Raw genomic sequence first — 22,167 nt, 5'->3', positions numbered from 1 at the left:
CTGTCAGTTTAGCTTGTACATTTATTTTATATTGTGTAATGGATTCTGTAAATACAGCACTGATAACTTATCCTTAACCCCAAATGTACAAATTCTGAGTGTGTTTTATCCTTTAATCTTGGAATTAAAGGGAAGTCTGTACCTCTGTGTTTAATCTAGGAAAGGTTTTTACAGGGTTGCACACCTAAACTGTAAGTTGGCCTTAGCAAAACAGTAGTATCAATTGGCATCCCTACCAACAGGAAATTTGAATGGCTGCTCCTGCATATGCCCCACGTGTGTGGCAGAACTATATTTACTGCACATCACAGTTGTAAGACCTGACATCTTCCCCAGTAAGAGATACAGCAATCCCATCACTTGAACACGGAACTAAAGTCTGCAATACATGACCTCTCCTTTAACTGTTCCAACACTGGCATCTTCTACAGACCTTTATGCCGGCATGAGATGTCACTCCTATGCGTGCTTAGTCATCTCGTCACATTTGCTCTGTCCTGATATGTACACTGAGCTGTGCATGCACAACGCACTGTACATTGTAAAGAAGACTGTGAGCAGGCTGATAGGTTTTTTTTTTTTCATTGTAAAAGAGAAATTGCATGTTTCTTCCACAAACAAGAGCCTACCTGCTCTTCTTTTCTTTTTTCTCCATTAAAGACTTTAGTTCTGCTTTTAGGGTAATTTTGTTTGAGCTGAGGTGTCTGTATCCCACAAAAGACCTTCCTGGCACCCAAGTGGGAGAAATCATTCTCCAAAAACTGATAATTCAGGTTGATACTTCTGTAATATAGCGAACTTGTACTCAAATGTTAACTGAAAGTTTAACAGTCTTGATGGATACATTAAGGATTAACGGTGAAAAATGTAACATTCCTGTCAAATGGTGGATCAGGTGCTCTGCAGTGCAGGGGACACTGCCAAAAAGCCTGAGCATGTGATCTCTGCTTAAAAAAAAAAAAAGTTGAGATTGGTTCAGCCTCTCCAACAGAGATCTTGTGACCAGCATCATAGAGACCCTTGGACTGCAAAGGTTAGCATTTCAGTTCCTCTTTAGTCACAAGACTAACATGAGTATGGGTCCACTTTGAAGCGCCTGTTGACTACTTGCATAACTCTGGTAATCCTATAGTTGCTTTCAGTAAGTGCAAAGTTTTAACAGCTGCTTGTTGGCATCAGAGAACCCAAATTAGTGCCAGCTTGCAGTTTAGGTTCCTAGCCTGTATTCTGTACTCTTGGCACATATGGCCAATTACTATACATTGTAATGCCTGCACTCAGTTTTGTTTGTAGTTTATTACACAAGTATACTGTATATAAATAGTGGACATTAAAAGTCTGACTCTGATTTTTGTATGGCAGTCTTTAATTGAAAGAAAACCTAATTACTCTTTTGTTCATAGGGTTTCTAGCCACACCTACAGGAATAGGAAACTAGGCAGGCCTAGCTGGTATAAACCCCTTCTCTGCTATAGGCAATCCGATATTTCTTCCTAGTGTTTCAGGAGTAAGAACATGGTACCCCCTTTTTAAAAAAAAAAAATTAAAACATTTCCTAGGATTTTTCCTGTGGAGATCTTCAATCTACAGCTGGGCTGCATAATTTAGATCCAGTGGTCGCCCTAGTCTGACCAACAAGTGTGTGCAGATCTTTAGCTTCACACTGGGTTAGCAGCAACATGCCCCATACTGCAAGTTAAACTTTGGGGGCACATGTGTCTGGGCATCAGAGTCCATGATACTCTTGGCTGACAGCCCCACCTCGATGGTGAGGTGGATCTATCTTGGGACTGTTCCTTATTCTATCTAGAAGGGTGAGTAGGTGCACCCCCCCCCCTTCCCAGGCGTGCGGGGTTCCCTCCTCCCCTTCAGGGTCGGTCTGTCATACCCCCCTCTTCCCCTTGACCCTAGGGGGTGAATTGGTGTGGGATTGGGTGCCCTGTTCCCCCTGGCTCCCTCGATGCCATGGGGTGTTGCTTGATGGGATGGCGGGCAGTGTGTGCCGTTCCCAGATCAATACCTGCAGCTCACAGCAGCCTCTTGGTTTGGGTCAGAAGGGGGCCCCCTGGGTACACTGTTGCATAGTTTTTCTCCCTGGCGACTTGATAACTCATGTTGAGGGGGGCCATGCGGGGTGGGCATAAACACCCACAGTTGTTTGCTGGGCTTGCATTACTGGGGTAGGTATGCTCTTGGCTCCCCGCCCTTCCTGGGAACTTTGTCTTTATTTTTGTTTGTTTGTTTTTGGGCCCTCCTACCAGTGAGCACACCATGCAGTTTGGCTCCTAGTAACTTGCTGGTAAGCTGGCACCCTTCTCTAGATGGGGGGGCAGACCCTGTAGAGGGCACTGAAGCCTCCCTTTGGCTGTGTAAGAGTAAATGTATGGGGCTCAGTTGCTGACAGCCTGCGAAGGGAGCATGCGGTGCACTAATTCTCTCTGCTGTAGCTCTGGTTTTATTAAACATCCTACCAGCAGAGACGTCTCCCTTCTTTACGGATCCTGCAGACTGCTGGGATTGGTCGCCCACTCTGTTTGCCATTGCAGGGTCAGTGGTGCGGTCTGTGTTGGCCATGACCCTGGTGTCTTGGATACTTTTTGAACGGGCCACGGTTCTGGCAGGTGGGTGGTCCAAACACCATTGAATGCTGCTCAGCTTCTTCCAGGCCTTCCTTCCAGCAGTGGTGCTTCGGTGGGTGCTTTGGCTCGGTTTGCTGACCAGACTTCTAAACGAGCCTTGGCGACTCTACCGTTTAGATCGAATATCTTGGTGCAATGTTGGATGATGTAATTCTGCGCACAAGAAGCTTTTTTTCATCCCCCTGGATCTGCGGACAAAGTTAACAAACCTTTCAAGGCCCCCAAAGGGGATGCCAAGCAATTTTGAGCTGCCAAGACTGCAGACAAGTCTTCCTCAGCATGAGCATGTGCTCCCACCTGTGTCTGGACAAGTGGGTACACAAGCTGACTTTGTGAGGTTACAAAATAGAATTTCATTCCTCTGGAGAGATGCTTGCCTTCAAATCTGTGCCTTTCCCCATCTTGTCTGCAGGCTCTATACCAGGCGGTGCAGTATTTGCTATGCCAGTAGGCAATTGTTCCAGTTTGACTTCAGAACAGTTTTGGGGTCTTACTCCAACCTGTTTATGGTCCTGAAGAAGGAAGGGTCTGGCTAATCTTGGATCTGAAGGCCCTGACCTGCTTCCTTCATGGGCAGAAGTTCAAGATGGCAGTTATTCGGTCTGTGGTGGCCTCCCTTCATCAGGAACCTAGCCTGGCTTCTATAGACATCAAGGATGCCTGCCTGCAATTCCCATTTGTGCCAGGAATTAGTTGCATCTGCTTTGTGGTGGGAGAGAATGATCAATTTGTGGCGCTACCCTTTTGGTCTCGCCTCTGATCTGCAGGTTTTCATCAAGATGCTGGCTACAGCTCTGGCCTTGCTGAGAGAACTGTGGATTGCCATTGTTATCTGGACAACCTGCTTCTTTGGGAAGAGTCTGAAAGGTTGGATGGATCTTGAATCTCCAGAAATCTGCTCAAACACTGACCAGGAAGCTGGAATATTTGGGCCTGACTCAACTTGACGCTGGCCAAGGTGCTCATCCCAATGAACAAGCTTTGGAAGCTTCAATCGGCAATTTGACTGCTGCTGTTTTGGAGGTGGTCCTCCCTCTGCTGTTGCATGCAGGCCTTGGGTCTGATGGTATCGGTCATCACGGTGGGCCCGTACGCACCGTTTCAGACGAGGGTCCTTTAGAGGGGAATTTGGATGCCCAGATCGGAATTCCAGAGTATTGCTGATTTTGTGACTTCTGTCTCCTGCCCTTTTGGAGGGGAAATAGTTTCTCCCCTTACAATTGGACATTGGGTCATGACAGATACCATCCTGTCTGCCTGGGGGTGAGCTTGGCCCAGGGTTGCTGGATTCTGGAGCAGTCCTGATTGCCCAAGTTTCAGAACATTGATTGGCAATCAGGCTATGCCTAGTGCAGTGGACAGAGCATCTTTGGGGGGCACCCAGTCCAGATCCAGTTGGATGTTGCCACAGTGGTAGCCTATATCAACCAACAAACTGGGTTGAAGAGTGTGGCAGTGGCGCTGGAGGCTTCCTGCATTCGCTGGTGGGTGGAACTCTACGTTCTGCTGCTCTCCACTGTGTACATTTCAGATGTGGAATATTGGTAGGCGTTGGGTTAAGGAGAGTGGTCTCTGCATCCGGGTGTGTTTCTTCAGATTTCTCTACGGCAGGTCACTCAAGACATGGACCTTCTAGTGTCTTGGTTCAACAGGAAAGTGCCAAGTTTTATGGCCAGGGCAAGGGTTCCCCTAAGGGATGCAACAGATGCCCTGGTGGTAGCGGCATGGACCCAGCATTGTCTTCTTAATGCTTTCCCTTCTCTCAAGCTCCTACCCTGCTTTCTGTGCAGGATAGAGGCTGATGGGATTCTAGTAATCCTGATGACTCCAGATTGTTCCTGCTGATCCTGGTATGCCAATGTGGTGTAGCTTGTCACAGACGTTAAAACAAATTGAAGTGTTGTGCTGCTAGCATAAATTAATACGTGTAAATATACGAACAAAAATGTGACTGATTACCGTATATACTCGAGTATAAGCCGAGTTTTTCAGCACATTTTTTGTGCTGAAAAACAGCCCCCTCGGCTTATACGCGAGTCAACGTCTGCCGGGGGGGGGGGGGGGGCGCGAGGCTCCGTCAAGGGGGGGCGCGCGTACAGGGGTGGGCAGAGGGCTGCTGTCACTTACCTGGCTCCCACGATGATCCATCCAGAAAGCGCTGCTCCTTCCGTCACTCCGGCCACTCCCTCACTCCTGCCGCTCGGCTCCGCCTCCTCACCGGTGATTGGCCGCCAGAACTGTAGCTCAGGAAAGGTACACAGGCGGCCAATCACGGGCAAGGAGGCGGAGCCGAGCGGACCCGTGAAAATCGAGTGAGGGAAAAGCCGGTAAGTGTGCAGTGCAGAGGTGCTGCTGCAACCACATATGCTGGCTGCAGCAGCAGCACCATACTGCAACAGGGGTCAGCAAGTGTCATTCGTGTCAGTGGGAGGAATAGTGCCGCATCATTGGTGTCACTAATACTAATGATGGGGCATTATTCCTCCCACTGACACCAACGATGGGGCACTATTCCTCCCACTGATACCAACGATGGGGCACTATTCCTCCCTCTTTATTTTTTACAGTGACTAGTAGGTGCCTCATTTCCCACCCTCGGCTTATACTCGAGTCAATAGTTTTTCCCAGTTTTTTGTGGTAAAATTAGGTACCTCGGCTTATATTTGGGTCGGCTTATACTCGAGTAAATACGGTAGTCCCAAAAAGATGAAACAAAAAAAAAAAAATGCAATTCTTCAAAAGAAAAAAAAAAAAAAAATCCAAATAAGTGGAAAATTTTCCTGCTGGTGATTGCACTCAAAATCCCAGTGCTGTAAATCTTTAATACATGTGAATCACCACAGTGCACAGAGACTTCCAGGTGGACTCTCGCCTTCTCGCATGGACCTGTATGTGGACACAGGTCAAACAAAGTATCTCCCCTAATGGTCAGGGTAACACATAACTTGCTCCTTTGTGTACTCTTCTCCTTCTGAATCACCAATGCATCTTCACAAAGGGCACCCATTTTCAGTACAGCCAACTCTGCATAAAGCTCGATAACCACAAAGTGGACCATAGTGCAGTAGGCTTCTTTAAAAGGAATGTATTAAAGCAGATGAACTCAAATTATAATGGTGTTAAAAACGTATAAAACAGTGGTCAGAATCAAATAATGCAGAGCAAGACCCTGTCTATTGGAATGATGGAAGAGCGCTGATGTCACCTGAATTCTCCCTTGCTCGTATCGTCACACATAACATGACTTTATCAGAGGTCACAAATGTTCCCTGGCAACTTTCATTCTGGGCACTTCTGTCTCAAGGGCTGATCCTGCACCCTGCTTTACCGTTGCTGGCTTGGCCATTGAAAGCCAGGTTCCCAAGAGATGGGGACTTTAACAGTCATTGATGTCTACCATGCTACAAGCTCTACTGGGAAAATATGCCATTGTACTTGGAAGGTGTGTGTATGTATATCTATAGGTGTGAGGCTATGGGTGCCCATTCATGTTCCATTTTGGTGGCTCAGATTTTGTCCTTCCTTCAATGGGTGTAACTGGCTTTAAGTGCTATCAAGGGGCAGATATCTGCTCTTGCAATTTTCTTGGCAAACACTCTTTTATCTGTACCTTTTAGTCCAAGGTGTTTGGCAAGTGGCACCTCCTGTGCACTCTCTACTGCTGCTGTGGGACCTGAACAAGGTTCTCTCTGGTCTCCAAACACCTCCCTTTGTGAAGATTCCTTCCCTCTTCCTTTCTCAGTAGGCAGCCTTTATAGTGGCTTTTGCGTACAGTGCATCAGAGCTGGTGGCTTTGTCATGTAGATCTTATTGCAGGGGTGGGCAACTGTGGCCCTCCAACTGTTGCGGAACTACAAGTCCCACCATTCTAACGCCTCTGGGAGTCATGATTTAAACTCGGTCTTGCAGTGCCTCATGGGACATGTAGTTTAACAGCAGCTGGAGGGCCGCAGTTGCCCACCCCTGCCTTATTGGGTTGTGCACAATTTACAATTCATTAAAAAAATGGAAACGGGGCAAGGGAGGGTGTGGTAGAAGGAGAGCCCCAGGCTCCTTAACCTAATGGGTATTAACGTGCCCCTTCCTAGAATTGGATCAATTGGAGAAAACCAGACATTGCACTGTGGTCCATGGACTTTATAGGCACAACACCAAATATATTAAAAATTAATACAATCTTTATTAATGCACAATTAAATCATTAAGATCACATTAAAAATAAAATATAGTAGCATCCTTCACCCTAATGTCAGTTATGGTAGTGGCCCCTCACTATAATAAGCGTACACACTATACAAATCAATGCTATGATATAGCTCTAATTGTCCAGTGGTTGCTACCATCTATTTACATAAAACACATGTTATGCATATATCACTTCTTCAGGAAACAGGTGCAAAGATTAGACTGCTACCCAGAGCATCACCCAGGAAGATCCAAAATTGGTATGCCATACAAACCAGCCCAGTCCCCTAAGGGCAAAACATATTTCAGCTATATATTAAAAGGGGGGGGGGGCAGTGGTCACTTCTGTCAAAATATATATACCCTGTTCCAAATTATTATGCAAATATTTTTCTCATTTACCTAAATAATTGATGTAAATAACAGTCAGCATAATTCTCATGTTATCAACTATTAAGAGTACAATTCAAATTTTATTGAACAAACCTCCTAATGATAACAGGATTTTTTAAACAAAAACTTCCAATGCACTGTTCCAAATTATTACGCACAGTAAGTTTCAAAACACTTTATAGGTTGTAAAGAACTGAAAATTGTCATTTGTTGTGTTTGCAGCATATTTACTGAAATCAAAAGCTATTTCAATTAAACTTTTAACAACATTTGAACAGGTCACGTTACATTTTAACATAGGACCCCTTATTTGATAGCAGCTTCACAAGTCTTGCATCCATTGAACTTGTGAGTTTTTGGACAGTTTCTGCTTGAATTTGTTTGCAAGATGTCAGAATAGCCTCCCAGAGCTGCTGTTTGGATGTAAACTGCCTCCCACCCTCATAGATCTTTTGCTTGAGGATGCTCCAAAGGTTCTCATTAGGATTGAGGGCGGGAGGATGGAGGCCACACCATGACTTTCTCTACTTTTATCCCCCTAGCAGCCATTGATGCAGAGGTATTCTTTGCAGCATGAGATGGTGCATTGTCATGCATGAAGATTATTTTATTACGAAAAGCATAGTTCTTCCTTCTGTACCAGGAAAGAAATTGGTCAGTCAAACTCCACATCCTTTGCAGAGGTCATCTTTACACCTTCGGGGACCCTAAAGGGGCCGACCAGCTCTGTTCCCATGATTCCGGCCCAAAACATGACTCCACCACCGCCTTGCTGACATCGCAGCCTTGTTGGAACAGGGTGGCCGTCCACCAACCATCCACTACTCCATCCATCTAGACCATCCAGGGTTGCACGGCATTCATCAGTGAACAGGACTGTTTGAAAATTAGTCTTCATGTATTTTGCTGCCCAATGCAGCCATATCTGCTTGTGAGCACTGGTTAGTGGTGGCCTAATAGAAGGTTTATGCACAGTTGCAAGACTCTGGAGGACTCTACACCTTGATGTCCATGGGACTCCAGAGGCACCAGCAGCTTCAAATATCTGTTTGCGGCTATGTAATGGTATTTTAGCAGCTGCTCTCTTGATCCGATGCATGGATCTGGCAGAAATCTTCCTCAATGTGCCTTTATCTGCACAAACCCGTCTGTGCTCTGAATCAGCCACAAATCTCTTAATAGTGCGATGATCACGCTTAAGTTTTCGTGAAATATCTAATGTTTTCATACCTTGGCCAAGGCATTGAACTAATTCACTCTTTTCGGCAGCAGAGAGATCCTTTTTCTTCCCCATATTGCTTGAAAATGGTGCTCTGCTTAATAATGTGGAACACCCTCCTTTGGTAGTTTTTCCTTAAATTGGGCTCACCGGCCAATCTAATTATCACAGGTGTCCGAGATTGTTTTCAGTGATCAAAAGAGCCCTGACACACAATGCCATCCATGAGTTACACTGAATAACAAAATATTTAATCTTTGTGACACTTAAATAGAATTTGCATAATAATTTGGAACAGGGTGTAAAGTCTTTCAAAGAGAAACTTCTCAGCACATTGAACAACTGCAGAAAGACCACTGGCTCTCATACCAGGACCGTCAAAGGTGCATGCATACATTTTAATTCTCGATAGACTGGGGGTCCATATAGACACTGTTAAGGTACAAGGTTTGTTCCTTTGTATAGTACAAAGGGTATCTGGAGTCCCTCAACTGCGTCCATGGTGTTGTGCCTATAAATTCCATGGGCCGTGGTCCAATGCCTGTCTTTCTATCTGGGTTGTGCAAAAGGATAAGGAGGTTTTCTGTGCCCTTTTCTCCCAAAGGTGCTATATGCTTTTCATTTAACCAAGGACATTATCCTGTGTTATGTCCTAAGAAGTTTGTATTGCACACTTTGGATGTGGTTAAAGTGTATCTGTCCATTGTGGAGTCCTTTTTATGAGGTTGGATTCCCTCTTTGTGATCTCTTTTGCAGAGAGACTGATCACAGGAGAAAAACTGGGACAGAGTATTGCCAGTATAGAACAGGAAGCACCTGAAAATTCATGGCATTATATTTGGTCTTTTTTTTTTTTTAATGAAAATGCATATTTACATATCTTGAAATTACTTTTGAAATGACGTTAACATGTTAGGTTTGGAGAGCTCAGCGATTGCCAAGGATACCAAGTCAATTAGGATGCCAAGTCAATTCATCTTCTACCATGGTCACTAATTGCCATCTTATATCTTTTTTGATTATTTTAATTAGTTTTTTGGGGGAATTCAGACTTTTTATTCATTTTGCTCTTCACTGTTATATATTATTCTTGAGTAACATTTACATTATTTTGAATTGGGAATATTTTCAAGAGTGCATTAAAGGACTTGGCCTTCAGTTTAAAGTTTATTCATATTTAATGTACTTCACCTCTCACTGTTTTGACTTGAATGTTTTTGCCCTTAAATGTTTTTATAGTACAGAGTTTTTAAACTGGATAGATTTTATACAGGTAATTTGTAATACAGGTCTGCATACCATAACTCAAGTGAGCTCCAACACCTTGCCTATGTGATGCAAATATTCATTTAGGACTGTACATGAGAACTTGTTTGTACTGTCACTTTCTGGATTCCATATGACTTAGATTTGCAAGGTGTTGTTTCTAACATGGTTGATGCAGTGCACCCTACCCTACACTTTGAATATCATCCTGCTGTTCTAGGCACTGGGTCTTTTAGAGCTTTTATTGCTGACCTTCCCAATGCACACAATATTTAAATAATTTCTCTGAGGACTAGAAACAACATACAGAATCAAGGCTCCCTCCTAACAATGAGAAGGAAGTTTTTCCCTTTTGAAAGGGATTTCATTGATAAGTGGTCTCAGCCCACTTTTGCCATTTCAGTCATCCACCTTAACAAGCGTGCCGCCAAACAGATATTACTTTTGTATCACCTGTTCACAGTGACTTAGGTTTGTAAATCCATTTGTCTGGGGATCAAATCCATTATCCAGTCCCCTCAATCTCATGGACTGCCTTTGTGCCCTGGGTCTTTTGGATCTTGGAAATTTCTGGAGCCCTATGGCTCCTCTTTCATAGTCCATCATCTTACAATCATCTAAGCTTGAGTCTTGCATAAGGGTCTGCTTATATACAAAAGGCTCTTTGGCTTCATGCCTGGGATGTCCAGGATATGCCCAAAGTGCATCTGATTTTCTCACCCTTTAGGGGCTGACATCTCATCTGTTACTACAGTAGTACCTGAAAGATAATTATAGTCTTCCTCCTACTTGAGCAGCAGATCTCAATGCCAGAAGCCATCTGTCTCATCTTCTCAGCCATCTGCATTAAAGGTGTGCCCCCACTTTTGCAAGTGGAGGCTGTTTATCTTATGGGTACCTTAGTTACGTATCTCCTCACAGTTTAGAAACTCAGGCTTCCCCTAGTAACTTCCACTCTTAACCCTTGCATCTGGTATCTTTTGCCGCTGCTGCTCCTGGTATCACTGCACCCTATTGTGCATCTGTGCAAATTTGTTTGAATTCCCTGCACCTGAGGATCTTGATTCCTACTCTGGTAAGAATCTATCCTTTAGGAATGGTACCCCATTCAATTCTGCACTTCTCTATATAGGAGAGTTTATTTCCATGGTTGGTTGCTGCAAGCCTTGACCTTGAATTACTGGTTTGTGCTTACCCATTACCTGCCCTGACCACATGCTGCTTGCTGAATTAAGCTACGGCTTTCCCAGACCATCACCAACCTCTGGTCTTTGGCATGGACACTCTTCTCACACCAGCCAAAGCATGAAAGAATGAAAAGAGGCAGTACATGATGGAAAATTGTGGAGAGAACTGGCCTATAGAAACTACAAATGGTAGTAGTATACGTTGCTATGTTACAGATTACTGCACTCACTGCTCTGGTGTACTCACACTCAAAAATAGATAAATGAAACAAAAATGTGGTGTACTACCTCTTTATAAATAAAATCAGGTCTTTGAAAACATACAGTGACAGTCCAAAAAAATTATATATAACAAAATAATGTGATATTAAACGTCCAATCTAATATGTTGCGTTATCGTCCATTGACCTACAGTATATATTAATGACCTATTTGCTAGGTCAGGGAAGAAGGCGAGTGCATGGTGCACTTGCTCGGTGATGGGAAATAGCACAATGTAGTTGGCACGGTGGAGTAATGCAACTTATTGTTCACCACAATTTGGAGTCATATAATTTGTTTAATGTGAGTGGATATTGTAGCACGTTTAATTTTTTGTTTTATAAAAAACGGTGTTTTGGTTTTATTTTTTTTTTTGCTTTATTTTGTACGGATCTGGAGTTTAAAGGTCCAAGGGAGGCATAATATGTGGAAGGAACACGTCACGGATCAGAAATTTGGAGACATATAATCCTTACAAAGTGTATTTGGCCTATTAGAATTTTTAGGTCAATGGTCAAGGTGAGCAGGGAGTGGGGCCACAATTCAAGAATGGTGTTGAACATTGCTGGATGATGACGCAACATATACTGGCCTATATAAACGCTTAGAGTTCACATGACTGAACGGAATATGTCATGAGATACCATGGTAGTATGGTCTCCGCATCTGTCAAATTACTCAGTGGGTGTTGCCCACCCCCATTTGGACTATTTTTGGACTTCCCAAATGTCTAAAAGTTACATTACTGTCCAATGAGGGACATTGTTTTAACCTCTCTATGGTATTGGCCTTTATGTACTGCTTGCTTATAAAACTGAGCCATGGTGATTGGAGGTGGGGTTATACAGGGATTCACTTAACCCAAATGTTTAATATGACTGCATTCCAATATGCTTCAACGGACTTCAACAGAAAGATTTTATGGTAAGTGCATTGTTTTTGCTGCTATGAGTATAGGTTAAAATGTAGTTCATTTGTATTATTTATGACCCTGGTCATACAAGAATGCTCCTTTTGAGCACCTAGGTTTTATTTATTTTAAAGTCTGGGCTCTGACTAGACCATGCGAGGACATTCACCTTTTTCTCCTTCAACCACTGTGTGGTCATTTTTCCTGTGTGCTTTGGGTCATTGTCATAATAGAAAGTAAAATCTTCTTCCCATTGACAACTTTCTGGCAGAGGGCAGCAAATTTTCCTCAAGAATTTGACAGTATTTTGCCCCATCCATTTTTCCTTCTATCCTGACAAGTGCTCCAGGTCCGTTGCAGAGAAACACCCCCATAGCAGGATATCACCAGCTCCATGCCTTACTGTAGGAATGGTGCTATTTGGAAGGTAAGCTGTATTGGATTCCAACCAGATATATCGTTTAGTATTAAGGCCACAACAATTTGTCTCATCTGGCCACAATATCTTTTTCCATGTGGCCTCAGAATCTTCAAGATGTGTTTTGGCAAAGCTCAGTTGTGACTGCATGTGGTCTTTCATGAGGAGTGGCTTTTTTCTTGCAACCCTCCCATGCAAGCCCCATTTGTGGAGAATTTATGATATTGTCACATACACACAATGACCACTCTATCATAAATTCCTGAAACTGGGTTGCTGTAGGCCTCTTGGTAGCTTCTCTGACCAGTTTCCTCCTGGCTCTTTCATCCAGTTTGAAGCAATATCTTGATCCAGGGAGGGTCTGTTTTGTACCAAACACCTTCCATTTCTTAATAGACTTCATTGTGTTTTTAGGTATTGATAAAGCCTTTTGAAAAATTTTGTTCTGACTTGTGCCTGACCACAACTTTATCCAGGAGATCTTTTGACAGTGCCTTGCCACCCATAGTTGATTGCTTCAGTTGCACTATCCAGGAAATCTCTTTTCCTGCTGAGCTAATCAAAATGACCACAGCTGATCACAGTTGATAGTCAAATGGCTTTGTGTGCCATTGAGAAGGTGATTAGCTACTCCTGATTGAGTTTACAAGTCTTTTTTCCAACTCCGTGATTCTACTTTATTTATTTTTTTCTTACAAGTTGGTGTTATATCTTTCACTTAGATGGTATAAGTCGCACTGAGTAAATACAGCTGGATAAAACAAAAACTGTGCCTGTCTTCATTTCATTGTGATTTTTTTTTTCTATATCCACTGTATATATTAATGCGGGTTAGATGGTTTGGATTGTCTTGTTGAGGTTATAAATTATAATTTGTATACATTTTTCCATAATAGTGCAGATATTTAGGGGATGCGTTGTGGGCTCAAGTGTTTTTAAATCCCACCTTCTGCACATAACGTGGTGTTGGTTTAGAAACAGGTTTCTCTTTGGATAGATAATTAAAATCAATTAATAGAGTACCTGATCTGTCCCCATACAGACATATTTGAACTGGTACAGAAATGTCTGGTTTTAGATGTACTAACGTTGAGAGAGCAGATTGGCCTATTTCAGTCTTGCCTGCTTTTCTTAAGCATTGACTTCTGATCTAGTCAGTGTGATACTACGGCCTTAACAATCAAGTGAGGCAAAAAAGACATTTGGGGAGGGGGTAGAAAGTAAAAATCTGTATTGCAATGCCCTGCAGTTTTGGCTTTAAAATGCTTCAGGTAAAAGTCTTTTCTAACGGACAATGGTTTGCTCAAATGTTCAGACTGGTCGATCCTAATACACCTGAAATCCAAAGCTTACTAATCTATATACATTAGGTTTAAAAATATAGATCACATAAGCATGAACAGCATTTGTTCCAAATTTTAATAGTTCAGATTGAAGTAAACACTGCTTCAGTGTCCACAAATTGAAAACCTTGTGGAACTGATGTCAAACGGTTTGTTAAATGTCATGGTATTTTTTGTGCTGGTAATCACAGATTGAAGTCTAACGTCTGGCCTGTGATATGGGGATAGGAGCCAAAACTCATCACTTTGGTATGAGCTCAGCAGCACTGGAAGCAAATTTCTGCCAAAACGCTTACAAAACAGCTAGTCTCACTGATGCTTCCTAAATTCTTTCTGCAACATAATACATAAATATTCTTTGAACAAAACTTTATTTTAAAAGAATGGGGTAAGTCTACTGCCCACTAGAATTTATTCCACAATAAATAAAAAAATCCTAGCTTCCACTAGGTTGATTAATACAGGGCATGTAAAGCATTTATATCGCTTAGTGTCCTGCATTTTTTAATAGGTGTGGGTTTGTTGACCCAGCCTCACCCTCTGCTGTATCTTCCACCACTGACAAGTACTGCCTTTCTCAACGTTTTTTTTTTTACCCCTGAAATAAATTTCAGGTCTTTGGGAACCCCTGATAAAATGGATTTATCAAGAGTCATTGGGAAGAATGGTCCCATTTACAATGGTGGTCACATTTTTATAGACTGCTAAAAAGTCTGCAAAGGGTGTTGGGCTCAGAATTATGCATTCAGGCACCATCAGATGGGAGACAAATCAGCCACAGCTCAAGGAACCTCTGGCAACTTCTAGAGGAACCCTGGGGTTCCACGAAACCCTAACTGAGAATGACTGTACTAGTATGAATACAGTATAGCTTACACATGACAGTAATTTGTAAACTGAACAGCTAAAAAGGGTTCTACAACTCATGCAAGCTTGGCTGCATTTTTTAAAGGTTACAGAAGCTACCCAGTATATAAGACAAAAGGGTACAATAAGAAGTAAACTAACAAGAGTACATAGGTTACCTAGGTAGGTACATGCTGCTGTGTTCCACTGATTGGGGTTAGACACATTTAAAAAAAAAAAAGTTGCATTTTAGTGGTGAAATATAATAGAGTCAGATCAGGCAGCTGCCTAGAGCCCCTGAAGCTCTGTACTTTAGTGTTCTTCATGTTAATGTATAAGTTCACCTTTTGGACAAAAATACCAAATGCACATGCAAAAAAAATGTGCATTTATTATTTTTGTCCAAAGGAGCCTGGAAAGCATTGTGTTAGCAAGCAGTAGATTGCTAATACCATGCAAGTTTCCTGCAGACCTGTCAGTACAGTGGGGCAAAAAAGTATTTAGTCAGCCACCAATTGTGCAAGTTCTCCCACTTAAAAAGATGAGAGAGGCCTGTAATTGGCATCATAGGTAGACCTCAACTATGAGAGACAAAATGAGAAAAAAATCCAGACAATCACATTGGCTGATTTGGAAAGAATTTATTTGCAAATTATGGTGGAAAATAAGTATTTGGTCACCTACAAACAAGCAAGATTTCTGGCTCTCACAGACCTGTACCTTCTTCTTTAAGAGGCTCCTCTGTCCTGCACTCATTACCTGTATTAATGGCACCTGTTTGAACTTGTTATCAGTATAAAAGACACCTGTCCACAACCTCAAACAGTCACACTCCAAACTCCACTATGGTGAAGACCAAAGAGCTGTCGAAGGACACCAGAAACAAAATTGTAGACCTGCACCAGGCTGGGAAGACTGAATCTGCAATAGGCAAGCAGCTTGGTGTCAACAAATCAACTGTGGGAGCAATAATTAGAAAAATGGAAGACATACAAGACCACTGATAATCTCCCTCGATCTGGGACTCCACGCAAGTTCTCACCCCGTGGGGACAAAATGATCACAAGAACGATGAGCAAAAAGCCCAGGACCACACGGGGGGACCTAGTGAATGACCTGCAGAGAGCTGGGACCAACGTAACAAAGGCTACCATCAGTAACACACTACGCCGCCAGGGACTCAGATCCTGCAGTGCCAGACGTGTCCCCCTGCTTAAGCCAGTACATGTCCGGGCCCGTCTGAAGTTTGCTAGAGAGCATTTGGATGATCCAGAAGAGGATTGGGAGAATGTCATATGGTCAGATGAAACCAAAATAGAACGGTTTGGTAGAAACACAACCCGTCGTGTTTGGAGGAGAGAGAATGCTGAGTTGCATCCAAAGAACACCATACCTACTGTGAAGCATGGGGGTGGCAACATCATGCTTTAGGGCTGTTTCTCCGCAAAGGGACCAGGACAACTGATCCATGTACAGGACAGAATGAATGGGGCCATGTATGGTTACCAAATGATTATACGATGCATGTACACTCCCTGTACCTGGAAGCATCCTAAACAATCTGCAACCAGCGTATGACTAGTTTGTAAAGTGCATACTACTGCATAAGACCTAATTCAAATTTTAATTTAAAAAAACTGATGTCCATAAGCTGCAGAGATACATCACAACCTCATGTCAGAAGGAAAAGACAAATGTCAATGTACACTGACTTATGTGTGAATCTATTCAGCTGGTGGGAGCTTTTGCACTGGAAACAGCCTGGGGAGCATAGTCCAATTAATGCACCACTATGCACACTGCACTGTTATGGCCTTGTGCACACTAGACGTTGGTCACCATCCAGCTGCAGCAGCTGTCTGCCTCTTCTTAGAGATTGACAGACAGACGGAAGTGGCAGGACTAGTTGATACACCTGTACCTAAATACTAGAGCCTTATGCACCAGGGCTAAACACTTAGTGTGCATGAGGCCTGTGATGGCTGGAGTCAAAAGAGCACTAATAGGTCAGCTTACTCTGCAATTTAGCCAGTCTACCATGAAAACAGCACATCATTTATTCATCAATCATCCTGCACCTATTAATGAACTTTATTTTTGATAGAAGGAACCTGAAGGGTACCTTCCTGTTGTAGAAATACCACCACTGTCACCCATGTATCCTCTATACAGTCTGTGAATGAGGGGTTCCAAAGGAAGTACTTTTGTACCAAGAAGTTAACCATGTGATGTGATACAGAAGACACAATCTAATAAGTAGTGCTAGATCTGTAACCAATGAATATACACAATCATGCAACTAAAATTGCAAACATTTTAAATTCTCAAAACAATGACATACAGTGCTGTGGTGCCACATGCCCCATAGAGGTATGAACTTACCACATACTTTTAACATTTAGGAGATAAATGGGTCAGTATGCACTCTATATGGGAACAGGACTCCCAGCACCAGGATGTTTTACTTTTGGTATAGCTCAAATCCAAGGATAGAGAAACTGCAAAACAGATATTATTAAGCAACTCATTTATTAAACAAGTGAAAAACATGTACTTTTTTTTTTTTTTTTTTTAAATACACGAATGTAGAGCGGTGCCTATCCAGCACCCAGTGAATCCAACAAAGCGACTAAACACTAGAGCCATCGCTGTTCCATATAACAGTAACCAGCATGCGCTCCACTACCAGGAAATGATGTCACCATGCGTCAAAAAGACCTCTACACCTTTCACCCATTGAAGGACATCATCGGGAAGCTCGGTGACACTATGTCATTGTTCTGCACTTGAGCACAGACTTTAAGTTGTGTGGAATACACACTTGTGGACTTGGAACACTGACAAAGGAGTAACTGTGAGCTCCGAAACATGTTACCACCCATCCCGATTTGACGTCAATACATCCCGACGTCACTTCTGATTCCGGTAATAGCGCTGGCTTGTGTTCCAGTGCAGCTACATTTGCTGCCGGAGGAAGACAGCCTGTCATACGGACTTATTTCTGTATTCTGACAAGAGTCCAGCTTTACTCCACCTATCCTGCAGAGCTGTTTTAAGGATATATCTCATCCATCCACCCACCCGCTGTCCACCGAGGCTTGCCTTTGTACAATAAGGACTTATGATATGCCCATTTACTCTCATCTTCATGAGTGTATTTTAACCCTTTACTTTACTTAAATTGATACACTTAGAGGGCGGCGCCATCTGTTTGTTTATTATTGAATCTTTGAGTGCTTTTTTTTACTACTTTATTTAACATTTCTTTTTTTAGGGAAAAAAAAGTCTTAACCAAACCAAACTCTCTGTAAAGTATGTGTAAAAAGTAAAGATTATATATAAAGTACCTCTAAACATAAAACAGATGTACAGAATTGTCTATATAATATATAAAATGTCTATACAGGTACATTTTTTATATATATATATAATCTCAGAAGCTCAGAATTTAAATGGCCAGAGCACAGGTGTTTGCTGGATGTAGCGCTTATATGTTGGGTCTTCTCCCCATCTTTCCAGGCCTTGTTTTTCTAGAATAGGAATACCACTGACATAACTGAGCAGGAACCACACAAATATTGGGGATATGATGCTCAGGTACTGGTAACCCCTGAGAACTGAAGAAGAAGACAGGAAGAGGCCACTCCACTGTAAGATCTCTCCAAGGTAGTTTGGATGACGACTGTAAGCCCAGAGACCACTCTGAATAAATTTTCCCTGCAGAAAAACAAAAAACACAATTTCCATCCAAGTCAGATGATTAGGCATAACTCAGTGTGGATGTAGGCATGCAGTTCCTGCTGCCCCCAAATCCCTGACAAATTCCAATCAAATATCCCACCAACAATGGGCATGTGAGCATCAGAACTGGACCACAGAGCATATGGAAGAAGGTGTCCTGGTCTGATGAATCACAGTTTCTTTTACATTATGTGAATGGCCAGTTGCCCAAATTTCCCCTATTGCTAATTTGTGAGAAATAATTCACAGAGTGCTGCTTTATATCTTAAAGCGGTATTAAATCGAAAAACATAATTTATTTTTTTTTGGAGCTCACCAATTCTTAAATTTCCTCATACTTTCACCCATTGATTGAGCCAGTATTTTTCAACTTCCTTTAAAGCGGAATTAAAGGTAAAAATACTTACTTCTGTTCCAAAGGTCTGACGACTGCGAAGTCGTTCATCTGCATCTTCTCCCTGGTTTCTCCTGGGTGCCCGTCTTTGGCTATTTCGCTTGATTGGTCGTTCTCTGACCAATCTTGTTGCAGCTCCTTTAATGCCGAATTAAAGGATAAGTTCACTTTTTGTTTCATGTTACACCCATATTCAGGGTGTAACACAGTATGATCAGAATAGCTTCCGCTTCCATATTTTTTAAAAACCGTGGTCGGGCCCCGCTTGTGAATGAGAGACTACAAGTCCCGACAGCCCAAGCGGCTGTCGGCTTGTAGTTCTCAATTAACTACCATGTCACTGTGGAGCGTCATGGTAGTTCGTTCATTCTTCCTGTCAGTATATCTGCTTGCTCGTACATCCTGTACGGGCAAGCAGATATAGTGACAGATCTGCAGGAGACCTGCATGGCACCAGCAATCTGCTGATCGTTGGTGCAATGCTTTATGGGCTTCCTGCAGACAAAAATAATAAATGCACATTTTTTTACCTGCAAAAAAAATGTACATTTAATACTTTTTACTAAAAGGTGAACTAATCCTAAGTATGTAATGTGAACAAGAAAAACATTAAAAAATTTGGATCCTTGATGGTTCATTTTCACGATGACTGGAAAATGAAGGATGGTAGGATACGATAGTCAGCCACCATATCCTAGCACAGAACTGATATTCAGGTATTGTAAATACACCATAATTCTATATAAATTTTACATTAGCTATGTTTCCCCTAAGTAGTTGATAGTGTCCCTTAGCCTAAATATTTTTCTCCTTTTTTTCTGAGTTTCAGACTGTATAATTACCTTTTAGATATGTATTGCTGTATGTCCATTGGGTCCATGGCCCCTCACTTACTACTTTGGTGGAGTTCTCACTTTTTACACCAGTGACAACTGCCATCAGGACAGGAACCAAAAGAGATAATTTCCCCAATTGAAATACAAAGAATGAAAACAACAAAAAATAAAACTACGTGAGGCAGTGTCCATTCCCCATGAAAAGATTGATCCACACTATCACCACTGTGCTGAAATCTTTTTTATTAAATCAACTACAAAGAATTTCATCAAATTACAAGTACAGTAGGTTGACGCGTTTTGGCCATACGGCCCTAGTCATAATCCGATAGTGCGGATCAATATTTTCATTTAGATGAGCAACAGTGGATCATGCACCTGCCTAGCCACTGGGATGGACTTTTATTTGGGTAGTAGCACCTTTATTTTCTTTTTGTTTGCCTACAGTGTCCCCACTCCAGGTTTTGCTTTCAAGTAAATTTCCGGGATATCCCTAACTAATCTTAAAAATACTCCTCCCTCCATCCTAACACCTAGGCTTAGTAACCTGTGTAAGAAATATGTGTATACTTACTTATTTTCAGGCTGGTCCGGTCTGGTCACATGATCCGGCTTCCTTGTGTCAGTCAGCACAGCTTCAGGGGAAAGGAAGGAGTGCTGACAGTTGATGGGCCTGTGAACCCTATGGGTGGCTTCAGCAGCCATTGTCAAGTTCGCTCTCCTTTCCCCTGTAGCTTGCTGCTAGCAGGCACAGAAATCATGTGACCAGACCAAAACCAATAAAAATAGGTAAGTATGCGCATCTTTCTTACCCAGGTTAGCAAGCATTTTAAGAGGAGTTAGGGTTACCCCAGAATTCTACTTTAGACACTCATCTCTATGGTTAAGCCCTGATGGGCAGGGCAAAATGCATCAGAGATGAGACTCAGGAGGAACTCAAGGCTGAGGCCATTCATATTTCTATTGAACTAGTGATGTGCGACATCTCTCATCCCCTCATCCTTCCCTGCTTTCTGGATTAAGCATAAGACAGGCTGCACCCTTACACTGCTGTGAGATAACGGATCTACCAGAGCACCTATAAGGAGCTATAAGTGGTATAGGGTATTGTGAAGACACACTCATTGCTTGTTTTATTGTCCTATACTGGACCCCAAAAAATAATGCTATAGAGATACTTACAGCATTGTCAGGGTCGCTCTTAAAATTCAATTTCTGCTGGTCAGCAATGGCCTGCACAAGGAAACCAACTGCCCACAGGCTCCAACCACAATAGTCAACCAATACCAGGGGCTTGTTTCTTTTCTCCAGGTTTAACATTAAAGACGGAAGCAATGTCAAAAATATCCAGATACCTGAGCAAAGACATATTAGAAAGTCTAATAGGTGAAAAATATTTCATATGTATGTATTTAGCACCACCTCAATATCACAGTAGTCTTAAACACATTATAATAGTAAGACAACACGATTGTCAATACTTAAGCCAGCCAGCCAACCATACATGGATTGAAATTTGTTTGGTTCAGCAGGGACCAGACGAATTTCAATCCATGTGTGGCCCCCTGGTTGTACTGAAGTCAATCTAATGATTGATTTCAGCAAGTGAAATGCATGCTCAATCGGATTCAGGTCAGGTGATTGACTTGGCCATTGCATAACATTCCACTTCTTTCCTTTAAAAAAAACTCTTTGGTTGCTTTTGCAGTATGCTTTGGGTCATTGTCCATCTGCACTGTGAAGCTGCGTCCAATGAGTTCTGAAGCATTTGGCTGAATATGAGCAGATAATATTGCCCGAAACACTTCAGAATTCATCCTGCTGCTTTTGTCAGCAGTCACATCATCAGTAAATACAAGAGAACCAGTTCCATTGGCAGCCATACATGCCCACGCCATGACACTACCACCACGCTTCACTGATGAGGTGGTATGCTTAGGATCATGAGCAGTTCCTTTCCTTCTCCATACTCTTCTCTTCCCATCACTCTGGTACAAGTTGATCTTGGTCTCATCTGTCCATAGGATGTTGTTCCAGAACTGTGAAGGCTTTTTTAGATGTCGTTTGGCAAACTCTAATCTGGCCTTCCTGTTTTTGAGGCTCACCAATGGTTTACATCTTGTGGTGAACCCTCTGTATTCACTCTGGTGAAGTCTTCTCTTGATTGTTGACTTTGACACACATACACCTACCTCCTGGAGAGTGTTCTTGATCTGGCCAACTGTTGTGAAGGGTGTTTTCTTCACCAGGGAAATAATTCTTCGGTCATCCACCACAGTTGTTTTCCGTGGTCTTCTGGGTCTTTTGGTGTTGCTGAGCTCACCGGTGCGTTCCTTCTTTTTAAGAATGTTCCAAACAGTTGTTTTGGCCACGCCTAATGTTTTTGCGGTCTCTCTGATGGGTTTGTTTTGTTTTTTCAGCCTAATGATGGCTTGCTTCACTGATAGTGACAGCTCTTTGGATCTCATCTTGAGAGTTGACAGCAACAGATTCCAAATGCAAACAGCACACTTGAAATGAACGCTGGAC

The 22,167-nt window shown here is 42.5% G+C and overlaps 2 protein-coding genes across 2 annotated transcripts in view; one reads left to right on the top strand and one right to left on the bottom strand.

The window, feature by feature from the left end:
- RACGAP1 (Rac GTPase activating protein 1) overlaps positions 1–1,348 on the top strand; it is a 39,973-nt gene extending 38,625 nt beyond the window's left edge. Inside the window, exon 17 of the mRNA XM_089687316.1 lies at positions 1–1,348. This exon is cut by the window's left edge and continues 851 nt beyond it. The gene's annotated coding sequence lies outside the window, so the exon portion shown is untranslated.
- A 15,829-nt stretch (positions 1,349–17,177) lies between these two features.
- Positions 17,178–22,167, bottom strand: part of LOC149454655 (uncharacterized) — a 32,186-nt gene continuing 27,196 nt past the window's right edge. The window contains exons 4-5 of the mRNA XM_089687314.1: positions 20,821–20,993; positions 17,178–18,384 (exon numbers count right to left, since the gene is read on the bottom strand). Of these exons, the coding sequence (XP_089543440.1) occupies positions 18,109–18,384; positions 20,821–20,993 (449 nt within the window). The 3' untranslated portion in view covers positions 17,178–18,108. The remainder of the gene's footprint in view (positions 18,385–20,820; positions 20,994–22,167) is intronic.

The sequence above is a fragment of the Staurois parvus genome, unplaced genomic scaffold, assembly GCF_062004578.1.
Source record: "Staurois parvus isolate SC_StPar_1 unplaced genomic scaffold, SC_StPar_1.0 ptg000422l, whole genome shotgun sequence".
NCBI classification, from domain to species: Eukaryota; Metazoa; Chordata; class Amphibia; order Anura; family Ranidae; genus Staurois; species Staurois parvus.
Note: the sequence above shows the minus strand (reverse complement) of the source record. Positions and strands in the feature narration are given on the sequence as shown.